The sequence below is a fragment of the Bombyx mori genome, chromosome 10, assembly GCF_030269925.1.
Source record: "Bombyx mori chromosome 10, ASM3026992v2".
NCBI lineage: Eukaryota > Metazoa > Arthropoda > Insecta > Lepidoptera > Bombycidae > Bombyx > Bombyx mori.
Genome location: NC_085116.1, coordinates 11,274,927 through 11,297,127, shown reverse-complemented (window position 1 = coordinate 11,297,127; position 22,201 = coordinate 11,274,927). Strand labels below are relative to the sequence as shown.

The window sequence follows — 22,201 nt, the reverse complement described above, 5'->3', positions numbered from 1 at the left end:
AACTTGGAAGGTGCATCCCGAACGCCCTCCGATATTACTCCGCAAATAAGCGTAACCATTTGCATAACGTCAGCGATATGGATCCCCGGAGCTCATTAACTTAATTGATCGGTTTTCCGCCACTGCAAAATCAATCGCACGTCCTACCATTGATTTGCATTAATTACCGTAGAGAATGTCATTTATATATCGACACTGGGAACGTACTGCAAATGATTTTGATGGATCGCGTTTTGATTATGAGCGATAAGCCTCAACGGTCCACGGTCAAAAGGATTTTGTTGAGTGCATGAGCTCTTATCGTCATCGCTTTCATGTCAAACGTGAAACAACATAATATTTTAATCTTTGTACTTTTGGGAATTACAAACATACAAAACATTCGATTCACGAAAGTTTATAATTGGCAACATTTTTAATAGAATGATTTCTTTTTAAATAACCACCAGTATCAACTCATACTGAATAACACAATGGATTATATTCCCGTTCAAATTTGATTCCAAAAAAGTAAGTAATATCTTCTATCATGAAACAAACAATGAAACAACAGCGGGGCTCTGTTTCAAAACATACAAGTTTGACATGTGCCAAACCAGAACAAACACAATCCAGCGGAAGGCGGTGGTGTACACCCGGCTTAAATCAAATAACTGTATTGCTTTTAGCTTTGTAAAGCTTCAAGTGCAATAGCGTCAGTGGCGGATGTTCCTCCCCCGTCTCTTGTCTGTAGTCTATGATATTGCTCCACGCCCTTTACGTGTTCGACGGGGTCTGAAGGCGGCGGCGGCGGCGCGAGCACGCACGCACGCTGCCACGGCACCGCCGCTCGTTCTCGAAAGATATCGCAAGCGTGACGCCCGACCTAACTGCTCCAGTTTATCCCTTTAATTGCCTTTTTTCTGGAGACTGGCTTTAAGCGCGCTCGCCGTATCTACTCACGTCGCAATTACGGAGACGTCTTATGATAAATCTGCCGTAATTTGCATGAGATAGCATACGCTCTCAACTTTCGCGCAAAGCTTCCCACTCTTGCCGTTTATTACATAAGGGAACGTTTCCAAGAATGAGAATGAGCTATTTAACTACTAACTAGATAGCGTTAACTATCGTTAGTGGCACTGACATTTTTGTACGTACCGAATATAATTCTTGTCGCGCTGCTTTTATTTCGCTCTTGCCGCCGCAGTTATTTGAAACTTTTCGAGATATTTTTAGGGAAATGTTATAAAATAACAATTTGAAGTTGGATCTACCTTCACACAATTGCTCGCCGCGGAAATAAGACTGTAAGATGCAAACAAAACAGACGACACAATCTCCGAGTTGCAACGTAGCGAATCGGCCGTCGACACCCCAAGGCTGCGCGACTCGCCTCGCCAATCTCGACATTTTTTCGTAGTTGCCGGTGTCTCGTTTAGCTGCAGAAATTGTACCGTCAGCGAACCGCCCTGTGGACTACGACGAGCGCTATTTGTCGAACGATGCGCCAAAACATCACATTGCAATCGCACGGAAAAATTATTCCCCGCTAGATTGCTACTCTTCGCTTTTTGAAAGCGCATTTACTTTTGCAGGTTTCGAGTTTTATATTGTAGGGAAGATGAGTCAGAGATTGTATTATCTTGTTGGCAAGCCTCTCTGTGCAGTTTTCATTTCGATTCGCGAACAGGTAAAATTTTATTTGTGATAGCAATTTGGAAAATCGGCGGATTATTGATGAGCTCTCAGAAAAATAAATATCTTTGTAAGAAACAGCTCTTGTCAGTCTAAAACTGTTCACATGCAAATCTATCGAGTTTTACAAAATTGATACATGAAAATAGACGGTTTATGTCGAGCGGTTTTAAAGATGGGTTGTCCTAAAAATACATTCGAAAATGTTCGTTTCAATGATAAATATAAATAATAATAAATAAATTCTGTCAAAAAAAATTTCTTCAGTGGACCAACTCACGGCTCGTCACGTGTTGAGTCGTTACTGGAGCTTATACCGAAACCAATCTTGTTACATGAGATCGATTTCTCAATAGCGTTGTATTAACTATTCTAGGTTTCAAACTAACTCGTAACTGCTTCGTGCAATAAGAAACGCTAAGTATACGTAAGATGAACTTATGAAACCATTTAAAGTTTACTATAGAAGTAGTCTCTACGTTCTATTATTTCCTGAAAGATGTTTTTAAAAACAAACTATCTTCATCAAAAGTACTTTTTTTTACTATTAAGATACTAATTTTACCAAGCTTACCATTTGGCGTGTACCAATTTTTCTAATGAAATACGTACTTAACAATTGTTCACGATTGACTTCCACGGTGAAGGAATAACATCGTGTAATAAAAATCAAACCCGCAAAATTATAATTTGCGTAATTACTGGTGGTAGGACCTCTTGTGAGTCCGCACGGGTAGGTACCACCGCCCCGCCTATTTCTGCCGTGAAGCAGTATACGTTTCGGTTTGTAGGGTGGGGCAGCCGTTGTAACTATACTGAGACCTTAGAACTTATATCTCAAGGTGTGCGGCGCATTTACGTTGTAGAAGTCTATGGGTTCCAGTAACAACTTAACACCAGGTGGGCTGTGAGCTCGTCCACACTACTAGGCAATAAAAAAATAAAAAGATTTCCTAAATTGATCAATCCAAACTCTTTATTTTTATTGCCACCGTAGGTAAACGAGAATATTGCCAATCTGATCGTGAGTAGTCATACTCGCATGACCGGGGTACAGACAAAACGTTTCCTACTGCAAATCTGTAATTAAACTTTCAAAATTTTGTACCATAATCGTATTTCCTGCCTGACAAGTTGACACTCACTTTTAGAAGTCCAATCGAATTAATCGATCCTATCTCCGAATAATCAGAGTCTACGAAGTACCAGCTATTCGGAATATTTTATTCGGGATAAAATGATTACCGGGAAACTGTCTCATGATCGTTCGAACGAGCGGGCGGAGTCGTCCGATGACATGTCATTAGTTCTTAAGCCAATAGAATTTTTCTTGTTCTGGCTATCCCTGAGTTTGAAATTATCTCTCACTAGCTTTTGCCCGCGACTTCGAGCGCGTGAAATAGCCACTTTGGTATAACGCTAAATTTTACCCGCGACTTCATTTACGTAGAAGTAAGTATGTTTTTGAATAATAGAATATTAAGGAGCGATCTAAGGTACCAAAATCATGCTTTTTAGCCGACTTCAAAAGAGGAGGTATTGGTCCGCTCGTATTGGTCTTAGTGTGTTGTTCTTACTTAATGAACGTTAATGAACGTGAACTTAATAGCCTTCCTCAATAAATGAGCTATCTGACACTGAAAGAATTTTTCAAATCGGACCAGTAGTTCCTGAGATTAGCGCCTTCAAACAAACAAACTCTTCAGCTTTATAATATCAGTATAGATTCATACTCGTTACACTATCGTTGAATTATTTAAATCATGAAATTTCAAAACATTTTAAGCATTTGTGCCGTTTTACTTAAAATAATCTAAATATAAACCGTGGACTTGGAATATTAACTTGTAGTGGGCATTTATAGAATGAAATATTAGAGCTTTCTATATTCGTGGCCATGCCACCCTTCGAAACGAAGCTTTGAACTCGAATATGCTGCAAATTTGCGAGTGACTTGAAGTTGGCGTGTCAAATTTAAGACATTTGATGACCAATAAAACTCCTTTTTTTTAAAATGAATTTGTATACAGTCTCAATGTATTCAAGACTCAAAAACTTAAAAGATATTTTTTTATCTGGAATGAAAAAAATGAATGAATTAAATTTTTTTACTGGTTAGGACCTCTTGTGAGTCCGCGCGGGTAGGGACCACCACCCTGCCTATTTCTGCCGTGAAGCAGTAATGTGTTTCGGTTTGAAGTGTGGGGCAGCCGTTGTAACTATACTGAGACCTTAGAACTCATATCTCAAGGCGGGTGGCGGCATTTACGTTGTAAATGTCTATGGGATGCGATAACCACTTAACATCAGGTGGGCTGTGAGCTCGTCCACCCATCTAAGCAATAAAAAATTAAAAAATAAAATCACATTGCATTCCTTATATTTGGTTTCTTTGAAATTATTAAGCAGTTTTCTAGTTCACTTATTTCGTTTTTTTTGTATCTGTATTTCGATTTTTCAATATAAATCTGTGAAAACTTGAAATCAATATGGTATTTTGATGTATTATATTATAGAACAATAAAAAAATGTGTGTTCTTCTTTGTTACGTTTTACCAAGTTACTTTTGCAGTATCATGATATTAAAATAATTATACTTACTCCGTGAATGATTAAAACAACAACTGTATTGTTAGACGTACTAGTTTGAGACATAATATTAGGAAAGTTAACCGGTGCAGTCTTGGGTTAATGGGGTGTCATAGCCCACGACGGCCTGTCTGGCTTACGAGTTAGATGCTCATCAGAACGACGACCACTACGTTCCTTTATTGACACCCGTTTTACTCTGAAATATCGGGGGAGTTTCCTAGAAAATGGAGGTTGCTCTCGCACACATTGTTGTAACGTATTACCTATATTTTCGGAGCTTAGTTGCTAATGCTATCTTATCGCGGGCGACGTAAAAAATGGTCGTGTGAAAACGTAGACTTGCTTGGAAGGGGTTTTTCTTTATGTGTCGTGAATCTAAAATACTTTACACGTTGATTTACACAAAAACGCTTCGCATGCGATAATTTGTTCGTGTTAGTAACGGTTCACGGTTTTCGCGTCCATAAAAATACTTATGTATTCATATACTCGTAACTATTCACAATTTGGAATAGCATGTCAACGTTCAGTCGTAACATACTTTTTTTGTTTGTTTATTAACATGGATAATATAGGAAGGGGTTACAGTCACTTTTGGACAGCGGCAACAACAGGGACTAAGCCGCTATCTATCAATGTGTAAGTTATTATATTAATGTGAAGCAAAAACTTTGTATCCCTATTTACGAAAATTGCGCGGACGGAGGAGTATAAAATTTTCCACAGTTTAATATTTTTTTTTTAAAATAAGGCATAAAAGATACATTAAATCAATAAAGAAAACATTACACACACTACCGTGTATTTGACACACACACGCATGCATACTATTTATTTATTCTCAAACTTTTCTTATTGCCTGTGGTCAAATTGAGAAAATTAATAATTTATATAATTTCAATTAATTATAGTCGAATTTCGACTACCGGGGGACCACTAGTTTTATTTAATACGCAATCGTTTGTATGTTATTCAAAATAAAAACAAAAATGCTACCTAAAAACATATACTGAAAACCCGATACTGCATATCAATCATAGCAACACGGACACTTCAATGAAAAAATAAAATACCCAAAGTGTAGCATTACGCTTTGTACTCCTCGAATTCCGTCCACGTCACTGGTGACCAATTTAAGTATTAATAAAATGACAAAACGTGACCCATACGGGCGGCTGCCATCCATCACGTGCTCGTGTCAAGTGTTGGACGAACCATTAAAAAATGTGCCTAACCAAAGTTGCCACAGATACGGAAAGGATTTCGGGGAAAACATACCCGACCGGTAAATACTCTAGACATGGGTGAGATTAAATATTAAATACGCGGTTAGAAATTTCGGGTTGAAAAGTAAAGGTTGTAGGCATGCATGAACCCGCACTGATCCCTGACCGCTTCAAAATCCTGTTTACTGCGTTAAATTCGGACTAAAACAAGGGGTTGGTAATTTTTTATCTGAACAAAATAACGAAGGTCGCACGGAAAGAGACGAAGTGCCAAAACGAGAATCGAATTAAAATATTTAACAACTGAAAATATTTCTAGATAGACTGTCGTGTTTTCTAGTCAAATAAGGGTAAGGTCGAATAAAATACATTATTGAGAAACTCAAGCCAGATTTTATGTTCATTTAAAGTATTTTATAGATTTAACATAATGATAGTTAGCTATTCTTTATGTATTTTCGCTAATTCGCAAGAAATATACTTGGAAAATTGAGACTCACCTCCATTTTCATTAAATTGGTTACAAAATTGAAAATTGAAAAACAATGAATTTGAATATTACCGTTAATACATATTTACATATTTATTATTTACCTAAATTGCACAAGAAATCCCGTATACTTACATACCGAAGCAGCTGCTTTCGAGTTGTTAGATCTCCTTCGGAGACGCTCGGGCACCTATTAGCTAATCCCACCCTTCCTGACTGAGCCTTTACTCGTCCACCTATCCTGGTGAAACTAGAAAGGCCTCAGAGTCACCAGTAATCCTTCAATCATAAAAAAACCATATATATCAAAAGTATAAAGATATTCATACAGAAATTTTCCACACAAATACTATTAAACCTTCACGACTAACAAGTATCAATCTTATACCTTTAAACGAGCAATTCTTGTATATATACCTATATAATCTGAATCTCGGAAACGGCTCCAACGATTTTTATAAAATTTAGTATTCAGGGGTTTTCGGGGGCGATAAATCGATCTAGCTACGATTTATTTTCAGAAAATGTTGTTTTATTCGTGTTTTCAATAATCAACTCTTCCTGACATCTATTGGCAAATAATAATACCATTTTTCCTAATTGAGGGCAACTAACAACAAGATGGCGTTATCAAAAAAAAACCGAACAAAGCTCGGTCATCATCTAGTTAATAGTAATTGATGTAGGTACTAGCTTCATTACATAATAAGTTCTGTTTATAATCATAGTTTCGCAGGACACTCACTATTAAATTAAAGAGACAGACTGCCCCTAAAATTTCCGGCAAATAATACAAACAGGCGAGATCCTGATGGCGAAGTTCGTCGGCAGTATGTCGTGTGCAAAAGCGATAACGTAACTTATGATTGATATACTCGTACGTCTGTGTACGAACTAATGACAGGGTGAAGGGTGTTGACTTTCAAGTTATTAATTAATAATGTTATTATTTAAGCTTTGATTATACAGTCCTTGGAACGGGCATGACGTCATCGAAAAAAGAATGTTCTTCGCAGTCAAATTGTCGCGGCAGTTCTTTTACAAACTATTGTATAATAGTATTATTTTAGAAATTTACTAACTGACCCGGCAGACTTCTTAGTGCCTCAATCGATAAATAAAATACCTAAGCTTTTGTATAAAATAAACTTAAAACAAACAAAAGGAATCCGTACGACAGGGCACAAATGATAGGAAAAACAAAATTGTTATTTTTATTTCATTCCGAGCATTTTCATATTTATCTACCTTTTAAACCTTCTCTGGACTTCCACAAATAATTCAAGACCAAAATTAGCTAAATCGGTCCAGCCGTCCTCGAGTTTTAGCGAGACTAACGAACAGCAACTCATTCTTATATATGAGTCGACTATTATCAAAGCCGGCAATGTGACTTTTGGACAATTATTGGTAAATCAGAAAAACGAATTATTGACTTTGTATTCCATTGGCAGTCACAAAACTCTTCGGAACGACATCTTAGATAAATAACAGGTTAACTATTAACCTTTATTTAATGCAGGTTTTGAACCGTATTCTTTGAAGGAGACGATTATATTCAAATAAATCTGTATTGACATATCAATAAAAAATTTTTGTCCAAATGTACAGATTGCCGCCTTTGATAATAGACGACTCATATATAGAAGATATAGAGAGGAATAATAAATTTTCGACCACCCTGTTCCTTAACATTCAATAATATAGCAGTTTTAGCAAAAATTGATATATAAATTGGATAAAAGGCTTAGTCCAATTTATATTAGATAATAACTTAAAGTTTTAAACTAAAATGTAAAATTTAAACTGTTTTAAAAATATTAATTTTCCACCATTTACAAAATAACGCAGACGAATTTTTTTATACCTATTATTATAACATGAACAAAAAAATTTTAACTCTAAAAAGTTTTTTAATCACAAAAATATCTTTCACGACATTATTTTCATTCTTACGAAAATGTCGAGTACCCCATTATTACTGTTCAAAGTTATTTTGTTAAAGTATTTTTTTATAAAGCTTGTAATAATTTCTCGTCATATTGAAGTAATTGTTGACAAGAAATATGTTTGAAATTCATAAAATACTTGTACCGAGAAGAAGCGAAGATATGAGGTCTCGACATGATTAAATGCAATTTCTTTACAAAGTATGCCTCGTTGTAGGTGGAACTTTTCCTTTCTGAGCACCGTGTTCTAAACTTTATCGATTCTGGGGCAATTTCGAATTTTTATTCAACTTAAGCGCCGGCAAAGATGAATTTTAATAAAAATAATCAGAGTGCAAGGTAATGCAATTCGCAAGACAATGACTCAATGTTGACGACGCATTCTGAAATTATAATGAAACCCTTTTTCTGATTCTAACATCATTTGAAGTATCTCTTTCTAAAACAAACACTCCATTTTCTTTTTTGCCACTATTGCTAGTAACCTCAAAGCACGTAGGCGAGCTTAGGGGAACAACCTGGGAGACTTGGCTCATCTCAATCTGGGGAAGCAAGACCCTCAGTGATAAAGAAGATGACACGAGGAGAAAGATTTATTAAAAAAATACGTCAATTGAGCTACATCCAATTGAGCTGTCAATTTGCAGTAGTGGTTGGATCCCGGGAAGTTTTTCCGTGAGAAGTAGAGCCCTCTTTATTTCAGCAAATCATTGTTTTATTTTTAAGCGATAATCTAAGAAATATCGTGCTCACTAATACAAGTTGATTTATTTAAAACTAATTTTACATTGCAAAACAATGTTTCCATCACTAATTCAAAGTGATTAAAAATGAAACGACTGTTTAAACAGCTAATTCAAAATGTCTACAACACTCGAACAATTTTCATGAAACGTTATTTTTTATTTTCTTTTTATCGTTTTGATGCGCAATAAAGCAAGTTTTAATGTTGTTGAAGGTGAAAATAGGACGAAAAGTCGCGATCCGTGGCTTTGCATCGTCACGATTTTAGTAAGCAAGCGGCTGTTGTACGATACATTTTAGTTTCTTTAGCTGTCTGAGTTACGAACTAAATAGGTACTCAAACTTTGGATAAAATACAGGGTGTTTAAAATAAAAAATGTGTGCGTGTACTAGTGTACACACGTAAGAAGTGAAACTTCTTTATGGCCTTATTTTTCGAAAAATGATCTACATGCAACTTTCTAGAAATTGGTTAAATAAAGTTAAATTAGATAAAGTTTAAACAAAAGGATTTTATTATCATAGACATGAATACAAAAAAGTTAAATTAGATAAAGTTTAAACAAAAGGATTTTATTATCATAGACATGAATACAAAACAGATGGCGCGTAACGGAAAAAAGTGACGCGTAACCGAAAAATGTGACGGTAAATTTTTTTCCAACGCCGATAAGGAAGTTTCACTTCAAAAAGTTTTTTTTTTTTTTCAATAAAATATATTAAAACAAACAAAGACTTTAGTTCAAAAGACAATTTAATGCAGACAAATATACACTGCTGTTGCACTTTAAAACGCTTATTAAGCCGTGTAATGAGTTCTCGTCCCGAGAATGATGAAACAGTTGTGGGGAGTGACTTATGGACGGTACAGAGCTCATAACTACAGCTCGACGGCGCATAAGTCCCCGGACCGCAACGTACATCCGTTTACATTACTCATGGATTTCAAAATTAATAGTAAACGAAGAACGGTCTTGTTCTAAGTTCGAAGTATTTTAAAGCTGAACTATTTATCTTCCAGCATTTAATATGAGGGTCCGTTTGTGGAATGGGAACTAAAAGTTATTAAATCTTACAGATTATGAAAAAGAAAATAAGATTGAAAACACGTGTTCGTATTACTTAAACTTACATACAGATTAACCTCACAAAATACTGTTTACAAGCCTTTTTTTTAAGGGCTTTAAGTCATGTCTTATTTTAATTTATATTCTTATTTTTATGAAAAATGTTAATATGGAGTGAAATGAAATGAAATGAAGATGATTAATTTGAGACATTGATCAACTGGGATGAAATTAAATGAGATGATATGGGATGAAATATAATCTCAGTAAAATGGTGGTCTAAGATTTTTTCTAACTAAGATTTTTTCAGTGACTTTTTGGAGGATCTCGAGAAGTTACGTCCGGCTTTGTTTTATTTTTCCACATTTGTGCACTTTCACAGATATTAAACAGTTAATAAACCACCATTATTACACATTTAAACCCGAAGAAACACTAAATAGACAAAATAAAACAAATCACACAACTTCACTCCTCGCGTTCCCGCCAAAAAGTCCCCATGTTCGTATTACTTAAACTTACATACAGATTAACCTCACGAAATACTGTTTACAAGCCTACGATTTTATTAAAACACCCTCTGGATAGTTATAAAGAACTTTGTTATTTGGCTGTCAGTCAGCTTTTAAAAGCCTTACAACAAAGTTAAAACGAAGTAATTAAAAAAGAAAACACAAAATACTTACAAAGTCGGAAGCTCGGCTCTCTTCACTTAAATTACTTGCGATTACACCGACAAAACGTTTTAATGAAACACGTTAAATCGCACCGAGTGGGTCCGCCGAGCAGCGCCGATGTACCGCGGCTGCCACACTTCGCCAACTTCGCCACTCACTGCGGTAGGTGGCGGGTAGTTTTTCCTCAAATATCTTAGCCGTAAGGAGAGTTGGAACTACTTCTTCAGAGTCCATTATAGAGTACAAACTCGTACTGAGGTGATTACAAATACCCTCGATTTCGGGGATCGTTTTTGGGTAGATTAAAGCAACTTTATAAATATCAACCTTATTTTGAGGTACACGCAAACAAAATGTCCGATAGTTTTTAATTTCATTTATTTAAGTTATTATTATATGCGCGTGACATTTGCGTGACTTTCAAATTGCATACGAAATTAATTTTCATTTTAATATTATGTTTTTTAATTTATGAAATTACGATTTCTAATACTTAGAAACTTTATAGAAACACTGAACTAACCAAAAAGTATTATTGATATGAAACATCTATAGCCGCAAGTAAAACCGATTTCTGACGTGGCGACGCATGCCGTGGCGACGCGTCGCCACGCTTTGTGATGGTATATATATACAGTCTATATGCAGTAGTGTGTACGGTGTGGCGACGCGTCGCCATGCGCAATCAAGTGTGCGATGCTCTCCCACTCGATTCGGCGTTAAGCCATCTCTCTCGCTACACTGAGCTCGGATACCTATAGTGTATACTCCGTAGTGTATACAGTGTTGTTTACTACAGTACACATAACCTATGTTTTACTTGAAAACAAATTATTTTTTCGTAATATTTTATTTTATCATTATGACATATTTAGTTCCTATCACAATCTGTTCTTTTCTGCATATTACTTTTACAAGTACAACTTTTAATGTCGATGTTTCACATCTGCCGGGCGTCCCGTGACGGCTCACATTTTTTTAATTATTACTATCAAAAGTTGTAAGGCTTTCAAAAAATTAAATCACAAATTTATATTTCGAATTCAGTACGAAACGAAGAACCTATCTCTCAAATTTTTATAAAAAGTCGTTTCTGTGTTTTATTTTATTATTATTTTATTACCCTTGTAGGCAGACGAGCATACGGCCCACTTGATGGTGAGTGGTTACCGTCGCCCATTGACTTCAGCAATGCCAGGGGCAGAGCCAAGCCGCTGCCTACCGGCTACCGTTAATTATACTACTGATAATGTTACTGTTAATTATTAATTAGCTTGGCATTGAGAAAAAGTCATATAGTTCTACCCTTCTTTTTATTATTAAACTGAAAAAGATAATTCACTTTAGATCGCTTCGTATATAATAAATATGTAAACGTAGGAAACAGTAAAGTCTGCGTTCCGCCCGCGCGGCTACGGAAACCGCGTCAATTAACTTGCTCACGATGACACATTAGCCTTTGTTCTACGACGGCCCTTGCCATACTACCGTTACCATTATTTACTTACTAGAAATTCACTCGAATGCAATCCGGCTATGAACTCTTTGAATACAAAATTTTAGACTTTTCAAAGAAACGATTTTGTTGTTCAAATTATATTTGTGATCCGGAGATAGTTTGAAACGATCACATACTAAATAATAAATAATATACTGGTGGTAGGACCTCTTGTGAGTCCGCACGGATAGGTACCACCATCCTGCCTATTTCTGCCGTGAAGCAGTAATGCGTTTCGGTTTGAAGGGTGGGGCAGACGTTGTAACTATACTGAGACCTTAGTACTTATATCTCAAGATGGGATGCGCATTTACGTTGTATACATCTATGGGCTCCAGCAACAACATAGCACCAGGTGGGCTGTGAGCTCGTCCACCCAACTAAGCAATAAAAATAAAAGCAATAAAAATAAGCAATAAAAGAACAACGTTGATTTAAATTACTATGAGTACTATAATGTTTGGTGGAACTTATCTAGAAAATCGACTTAAACAACAATAAAAAGATACTTAGCCGATCTCAAATGTCGGTTTTTTTTTTAATATCTGTCAAAGTCTTCTTCAGGTTTCAGGCGGTTAGATGTCGCGAAATCAAATCTAAATTAAATAGATTCACAGCGAAAACAGAAAGTTTTCGACTGCCAATGTCAAATAAAGAAGATGAAAAAAGTTTTTTTTTTTTTTTCCAATTCCATTTTCGTTCACAATTCTTCTTTTGCAGTCTGTAAAAGTTTTCAAAATAAAGAGGTTTTCGAGAGAGTCTCAATTATCGATAAAGACGATATTAAAAATTCGTTTGTTTTGTTCTTGGGCCACGCCTGAAAGCGGTGTCCCCTTTTCCATTGTTTGCCAAAGAAGGGAAAGCAGCAGCGGCGGCTAACGATTATCAGAAATTTGAATTTCGCCCTCGCGAGTACGCCACTGACGAAATCATCCGATTTTGTGCGTCGTTTATCATAGCTATTATTAATAAGGCGAACAAAAAATTATCTGGGTGCTACAGAATTGTTTGTGTCAGCGAACAGTTTGAGTAATTCGGGAAACTTTTTAATTTCCCCCCTTATCAGCAGACGATTGTTTTGCTATGAATAAATTCATGTTGTATTTAGGCGTTCGATCGTTCAGGCGAATCAACAAATAACGTCAGAATGAATATACATAGTTGGCTGATGGCATGATGAAGGAACATGATCCAAATTTATTCGTGAACATTACACTGTAACATGTACATATGAAGGCACCGTTCCCTTAATGTATTCATGTAATTCGCATAGCCAGTATCCCCTTTGACTGGCCACGCAACGCCGCACTGGCTGCCGGGATAGAGTAATATAACGTGATGTTTTAAAACCATCCATCACGTCTAATGTCCATATAAAAAGAAGTAGGTAGTGTGCCGGCTCGAACCATAGTTTTTTTTTTTAATTTGTTACTCCTGTTTCATATTTGTATAAATCTAATGTATATTTCAATATACTTGAATTGAAGATATAATATTAGGTATAACATACATACAGTATGAAGAAAAAATTAGAACTAATACCGAACTAAAATTTTATAATCCAAATATCATCGAAGTCCGTTTTACGTCTTTTCTACGTCTTGTAGCCACCGAAATATGAAGGAAATCCACTTGTTGCGAGTTCCTTTAAAATTTTATATATTTTAACAAAGGACATCGACCGTCTCATTTTCACGTCACAAAAGTCTCCGGCGTCCGTTTAGTTCGCTTGGAATTATCAATTGTCTACACTCGAGAAATTCAACAGTGCAAATGCTAAAGCAAGAGCTCACTCACGAGAGCGAGGCTAAATAAAACTCCAAGTATTGGCTACTTGAATGTAAAAACGTTTGTATGCGGTCGAGGCAGCGCCGAGTCTGACACCAATTTACATTAAATGCGGCTTGCTCCCTGCGATGATAACTTACGCTCGGCCAAGTCACTAAGCCGGAGTATAACTGAGTACTTCATAATTCATTTCGAGGAAAAGCACCTCGTATTGTTTCTTAAACGATATAATTTGTAAATAGGATCGTTCGTTGCCCGCTTATATGACGTCTTCTTCTTCTTCTTCTTCTTCTGAGTCAGTCTCTTCATTACTGAAGGTCGTGTCTAATCTAAAATGTGGACCACTCGATGCACAATGCTTCCCCACGTCTTCCTGTCCTCGGCGGTCTTTATAGCCTCGGTTATTGACAGGCCGGTGAGCGTCTTAACCAGATCAGACCAGCGGATAGGTGAGCGTCCGCGTGATCTTCTCCCGTCAACCTGACCAACTACCATCAGCTTCTCCAAGTTATCGGGGCCTCTACGATGTGGCCGAAGTAAGCGAGAATACGTTGGAAGCAGATAGCGAACAGCCTTGTGGCAATACTGAGCTCTTTCAGAATGGACAGGTTGGTCCGGCGTGCTGTCCATGGAATTCGCAACATCCGTCTCCATCACCATATTTCAAAAGCGTCGATCTTTGCTCTCTCACTTCGTCTTATCGTATGTGACGTACAAAGTAAAAAATAATTCAACTGTAGTTTTAAATTTATAAATCAGATAGGTTATGAGCGAAATAGGTTTGGATAAATAAACATACAAAAAATCTATATTACGCTTACAAAATAATTGTATCCTCAATATCAACTCAATAATACAAAGCAATCGAATTATTTAATAATAATACTATCATGATACAAAGCAAAGGAAAGAAAATTTTAGTTGGAGGTTTAAAATGCGCAAAATATATTTAAAGTGATCCCTAAGTCTGTTTTTCGTTGGCTCTGCCTCTCAGTGGTTCGGTGCTGAATTCAAAATTATCTATATTATGCGGTTTCGTCGGGGCTGCTTTGAAAGACCTTTGCAACTACGATGAGTGAGATATAATGTATTTTTTATTTATTCACATTATTTAAGCGGCCGGTGCGGAGGCGGTATTTTGCATTCCTTTTTCTTTACATTTTATGTAACAGAAATGTTCGTTCAGTTATATGTATTAATAAAAATAAAATAAAATCCTAATGTAGTCAATTCATAGATCTATGTATGTTTGTGAAATGAATTTCGAGATCCGATCATTAATTAAATCAAATAAAATATAGAGAGAGGATCTTACGCCAATCTGAACCCACTCGGGCTGTTAGCGGAGCCCCGAAAACACGGAAACACACAAAACCTGATTGCCCTTAAATCACAAAGTCGAAGTCATATTTCTAACCAAGGAAGGTTCCTCCTATGTGGTAGTATTAAGCAGGATAATAGTATCAACTTTAAGTGTTTTCGTAGACAATCTGAATCATTGAACCTCAACATCGCAGTTCCTTGGAGATACGATAACAGGGAATTTCATATATTCTAGTCATTAGAAGGCTATATTTGAACGCGTCATCGAATTTTTTAAGTTGATTTATTGTAAAAAAACATGATAAACTATTCACCAGTAATCTAAGTACTTCAAAATAATTCCCAGTAGTTTTCTTAAACTCTTTATGTTCTAGAATGTTCTAAGTGTGTCTTCGTTCTGCTTTCGCAGTGATTTCCTTTATGACCCCCTTGTGAACAGTTAAGAAAAGCAACTGATTAGTATTCGTGCTGTATTTTACACTTAATGTATTGGAAAAGGTGGTCTTCAAATTATATTTCTTTTTAGAGAATAGTGGAAGCATTTTTTAGAATAATATTACGAATTCAAATTTTATTATCGTTAGAATTTGAATCTTAAAATACAGCATATTTTTTGCTATTTTAGGAAGGACTTCCTACACATTTTAGTGTAGTGACTAAGGCCCTTTTTATTTTTTTTTATTTGAAGAAGATAAAAATAGAAAAAAAAAAACAGCTAAAGGAACTCTGAAATTACTGAATGTATTTTCATCTAGAGTTAAAACTAAGCTGAGATTAATTTAGAGTATAATATAAGGTTGTTTCGTTGAAGACGATGTTGCAGCTAAAATGTCATCAAACAAAGATTTTTTGGATTCACTTATATTCTGTGGGATGTGTATTAAATAATATTATCAATTTGAAGGTAAGTATTTCACGCAATAAAACACTTAATCGATTCCACGAAATTCGGTATTGCAATACTTTGAACTGTGGGAAATAACATATGCTATGCCTAATACCTGAGTTTTTGGTCACGCGATGAAAAGTGTAGTCCACGCAGGCGGAAAGCTATTTTTTTATTATTTCTTTTTTATTGCTTAGATGGGTGCAGGAGCTCACAGCCCACCTGATGTTAACTGGTTACTGGAGCCCATAGACATCTAAAACGTAAATGCGTCACCCACCTTGAGATACAAGTTCTAAGGTCTCAAGTATAGTCACAACGGCTGCCCCATCCTTCAAACCGAAACGCATTACTGCTTCACGGCAGAAATAGGCAGGGTGGTGGTACCTACCCGCGCGGTCTCATAACAGGTCCTACCACCAGTAAGAAATAGCTAGTATTAAATAATTCACTAGGAAAAAAGGAAATGAAGTAAATAGACTGTAAGAGGATTCAATCACAGTAGTATCTTGTACAGGGCCGGCCCGACATCACAGGCCGCATACTAAATTATTAGGCCCTTAGTTATTTATGCATCGTGAGCCAACATCTTAATAGCGAGCGCGAGTTATGTCCAGCCTAAAATAATATTTTGTGTAAATGTTTGAAAATAAACAAGCCGCTTTCGTGTTTTAGAGTGACAATTTGTCGTAACTCTGCAGTGTTGTGGCGTTGATATTAGCGGATTCATTATTTAGTTTTCATTTTGAATTTACGTTTAATTTCGTAAAATACAATCGGGGGGGCTTACCTTTGGATGTGCTCTTCTGGGAAAGGCCACTTTGGGGTCAATCTGAAAACAGAATAACATTGATTCAATAAAAAATAATTCGACTAAAAAAACAATCACGGCCGTCTGGTGTAGTGGTAAGTGACATGGTCACTACACAAGGGGGTCGCGGGTTCGAATCCCGCCAATGGAGGATATTTGTATGATAAATATAAATGTCTTATCCAGGGTTATGGATGTATACTAAACATATATATGTGTATAATAAAAATCTTACATTTATTTCCGTTATCTGGTACCTGTAACACAAGTTCTTTATGAACTTAGCACGGGGCCAGTTAACGTGGCGTGATTGTTAGTAAATATTTATTTATTTAATCTCCGACCACCATTAAATATGGCAATACAATAATTTGCTCTTGATTCTTATAAAAATATTAGGTATACAATTCAGTTCGATTCACTTTATCTACTTTATTGTGTTAATATTCGAACGAGCTCAATCGCCACCCGAAATTGAGTAGCAGTTATAAAGACATGAAAACTTGAAATTCGCCGTCGAAATTAAGACATAGCATTAAAATTTTAATAATTGTATTGTAGAACCTTCAAGCTTCCTTCAACTCAAAACCTATGTGTTCTTCACAGCAGAATTTGACAAGATGGTGGTATCGACCCTTGCGGGCTCGCAATGCATCTTTCCACTACTATTCCGATTGGCAATTGCAGTTTACTGGTGTAATATTAGGTCTATGGGATCAAAAACCGTCATCACATAGATCTTTGTTATTGTCTATTTCATTGTTATCATACCTATATATAGTAAAAATAATATTATTGTCTTAGTTCTGGAAGGCAAATAAAAAAGATGTTTGGTGTCGTGGGACGCCGGATAGGAACGAAGTTCCTTATTGTAAAAATATCAATTTGAAGTTCTATTCAAATAATAAAGAAAATAATTATTTTTTATTGATAACAATAAAAATAATCGCCAGGGTCAACCACTCCGCAGTGCAATGGAGCAGCCTCGCCCTGGTGAATCGCCTGATCACGGTATCCCCTACGCCAGGTAAGTATGATTTAGCAAGACAAATACGAGAACGTCTGTCAACTGTGTAACAACTCGTCACCGCAATTCAGGAATTGTTGAATTTACGTGCAGCGGCATCTGTTGATAACAAACTAAATAGAAAAATCTTACGTTACGGACATTTTTTCCCGGTTAGGGTAGGTACCCCTCCGCATCGTCCCATAAGGAACTTCGTACCAAAAATTTAGAAATAAAAAAAAATCATACCACTCACGAACTTCTTTATAAATTATTGTACTACAATTTATTGCACAATAGCCGCACACATACCACCGTAGCTTTTTGGCATACGAGAATATTCTTCTACATCTGTCCATTTGACCCTTAAAAAACAAAGCGTAGTTTTTTGTTTTATGTATTTGAATACGAAACAAAATCATTGACAAGGCCGACTAATCATAGACCGCAAGCCGTGTGGTATCATGTAAAATAAATCCGCATCTGCGGCTGCAGCCATCCCTAAAATGCCGCTGCAAAAAACAACCCCACCGAAAACCCTGCACCGAGCTCTCCTGTCACTCGATTTCGCCTTTCGTCTTTTTCACGTAACCGACTACTACTATTTCATGCGAGCGACTGTTTAAGCCCTCAGATTTTCTCTCGGCAACGAATGGTCCGAGCACACTCTTTTTGCTTGTGTGGGGATGCGATGTTGACCGCTATAAACGAAAAATATAAACTCAAAGAAGCTACCTTTGACATTTTAGAGGTAAAACGTTTCATTTCCACTCGCTCTGGCCGTTTTTTCTGACCACTTCCAGTTTCTGTTGTGGTGCAAGTTTAATGATACAGGGATATACGTTTTAAAAACATCAGGTTTAATCCTGGAAACAATCCGCCTAAAATATTCAGATGGTTTTCATAGTTATCTAGTGATAGAGTATTAAATAATAAAACAATAAAAAAAAACTGTAAATAAATATATGTTTCGCTTATGATTTGTTGCATATATCTAATTTAAGGTTTTCACAATTGGGTTTTTTTTTATTGCTTAGACGGGTGGACGAGCTCACAGCCGACCTGGTATTAAGTGGTTACTGGAGCCCATAGACATCTACAATGTAAATGCGCCAACCACCTTGAGACATAAGTTCTAAGGTCTCAGGTATAGTTACAACGTCTGCCCCACTCTTCAAACCGAAACGCATTACTGCTTCACGGCAGAAATAAGCAGGGTGGTGGTACCTACCCGCGGGGACTCTCAAGAGGTCCTACCACCAGTAAGAATGTATGTAACAAAATCCAAATATTCTTGCCCGTATAATTGCGAAGGGAGCGGTGAGAGAATAATTTAAAAGATTTCGCCCAAGAGGACTGCATTATTAGAGTATCAGACAAAACAGCTATAGAAAGTCATTCATACATTCTTAATTATTTAATTATCTTTTGAGTGCGACTCCGTGGACTAGAGATTTAATTAGTTCAAATTAGAACACTGTTTTTAATTGTATTTACGTAATGAGCTACTGTAATGTTTGAACTGACCTAACCACAAAAATTGCTGAACGATGGATGGATAATATGTTACTTTAAACCCATTTAGGTATCTCACGCAAGAAATTTTGTAAACGTTGTAAAATGACCACGAAAGTGTACAGCGAGGAAAGCAGAAAAATCATAAAAATCCAGATGGTGGCGCTAAAGCGATTAAGCGGGTCGATGATAAATTTTAACGAGTTATTTTAATGGAGGCGATCGCAGTGGCTGCCGGGCATGCTGCCTCAATAGAAAAATAAAGCTGAATTCTTCAAAAGACCCGTTAACAGGAAATTCTTCCATTTTATTATGAAACAATCATGTGCACAGTGTGTGTGTATCTAAAAATTTACCATTGCTGTTTATAAATGTTTTTCAGAAGTCGAATTTATTGGTAAGATTAGTTTGGACAAACTTAACTATAGCAATCAAATATTTAATTTATTTTTATTTATTATCCTTGTAGACACACCAGCATACTGCCCATCTGATCGTAAGTGCTTACAGTTGCTCATGCACGCCCGAAATGCTAACGTCATACGCGATCTGCTGCCGGCCTATAAGTGTCTTTGGTGCATTGAATGACAAACATCGAACATATAATTAATAGAACAAAACAATACCAATCGGTTTGCAACCTCAAACAATACGTAATTACAATTGACGTAGCAGATCGCGCAAAAATACCACCCAGCTGTAAGTTTTCCGATAAAGATTGTCATCACAGACCTATGTTTTTTTTTATTTATTTTTTTATTAGACGAGTGGACGAGCTCACAGCCCACCTGGTGTTAAGTGGTTACTGGAGCCCATAGACATCTACTACGTAAACGCGCCACCCACCTTGAGATATAAGTTCTAAGGTCTCAGTATAGTTACGACGGCTGCCCCACCCTTCGAACCGAAACGCATTACTGCTTCAAATAGGCGGGGTGGTAGTACCTACACGTGCGGACTCACAAGAGGTCCTACCACCACTAAATTTACATCTACAGCAAATCTATGACTGAAGGCTGCATTGGTTAAATCTATTCCTACTTAGTGTCTTGGGGCGAGTTGTATTCGAAAGCGGAACAGTGTGATTTCACTACTGTTTTGGAATACCACGTTGGCTTTCCGTGGTAGACAACACCGACGTGAAGTCGATTACGTTAAATTTTGTGTAACGCAAACCGTAATATCGATGCTTCGCGTATTTTCAGACACACCGGCGTCTATGTTTACAGTAAAGTGATTTTGTCGGTGGATTCTCTAATGCGATGTCAGCGTTGTCTCGAATTACCTTCAATTTCTATCTACTGATCTACGTATAGGTTATTTTGTTATTCAAAAAAGCTTCGTTGTCACCTTGCTTCACGTTGTACGTTGCAGTAATGTTTAGCGTAAAGCATAATTTATTAAAATCATTATTTAAAAACACACTTAATAAATAAATCTCTATATTATATAAAAATGAATTGCTGTTCGTTAGTCTCGCTAAAACTCGAGAACGGCTGGACCGATTTGGCTAATTTTGGTCTTAAATTATTTGTCCAGAGTCCAGAGAAGGTTCAAAAGGTAGATAAATATGAAAATTCCCGGAATTAAATAAAGTTTAGGTATTTTATTTGTCGATTGAGGAACTACGAAGTCTGTCGGGCAGCTAGTAAATAAATAAATATTTACTAACAATGACGCTACGTTAACTGGCCCCGTGCTAAGTTCGTAAAGAACTCGTTTTAAAGGTACCAGATAACGAAAATAAATATTAGATTTTTATTATACATATATTTAAGATACATCCAAAACCCTGGAAAAGACATTTTATAATTATCATACAAATATCTTCCCTTGGCGGGATTCGAACCCGCGACCCCCTTGTGTAGTGACCATGTCACTTACCACTACACAAGATGGCCTTTATCAACTGATAATTGATTTATTTAATCACAAGATTTCGTGACATGATGAAATTCTCAATAATTTGAAACAACCCAGCCGAGGACAAGAAAGTTTAATGACATGCACTCGGTGCAAGCGTTAACAAAATTTATTTACGTGACAGCGACACGTAAACGTCGCCCGGGGCGTCGCTAAGTGGGGACCGCATCATTTGCTGTTCAGTCAGCAACGCGCACTTTAACTCCTCCTAATTGGAACGAATTTGGCTGCAGGTGCAACACTCGACTTGGCTCAAGATTAGAGGCGAAGTATTGCGAGTATATTCCACGCCGTCGCCTCGAAAATACTCGATGTGCAACGCGTGATTTGCGGCCGGCGCTTCGAGCCTTACGTTTACGCTAACTCGAATTAGATAGATAACAATGTTACCCCGCTGCAAACATAAATGATAATAATAATATAACTCTTTATTTGACACCAAATGTACAGAGTAAGCATATAAAACAAATAATAGACGGTGACATAAATTGGCGGCCTTATCTCTTCCAGGCAACCTTGCAGGGAAAGGAATAATCAAACTAGCATGAACGGTGCTATATCTTAATAAACTTACATAAAAATATATACTTATATACACATGTGAAAAATAAATACAATACAAGATTAACTTACATACGATTAAATACAAATAAATACTAAAAATATGCAAGTAAATACAAAATAAGTAGCAACTTATACAGTTACATGTATCGTAAGAGCCATATTATTGTGCAAGGTAGTGCGATTTTAATCTGAACTTGAAAATTTCCGGCGAGGACGATTGTGATGATATTGCAAACTTAAACAACAATTAATGTTTAATAACGATTCATGTTGCCACGTTCTTAGCTTGAGGATAAAAACTTGTCTACCTCGGTTACATTTAACAAAAACTCAGGATGGCGTACTCAACAAAGGGTGTCCGGACACAGGCAAACAATACCACGGATACGTTGTTTTATTTAAGTTGGATACAGCTTTAACTCGATCTACATAAAACGCAAATAAATCGTAGTACGATCGGAAAAC

General features: G+C 36.5%; 1 protein-coding gene across 5 annotated transcripts in view; it reads right to left on the bottom strand.

Moving 5' to 3' along the window:
- The window catches only part of LOC101742820 (RNA-binding protein Musashi homolog Rbp6), a 557,845-nt gene that overhangs the window by 264,913 nt on the left and 270,731 nt on the right, over window positions 1–22,201 (bottom strand). For all 5 annotated transcript variants that reach the window (XM_012697538.4, XM_004923172.5, XM_012697537.4 and 2 more), the window contains exon 5: window positions 16,708–16,749. In XM_012697538.4, the coding sequence (XP_012552992.1) occupies window positions 16,708–16,749 (42 nt within the window). The remainder of the gene's footprint in view (window positions 1–16,707; window positions 16,750–22,201) is intronic.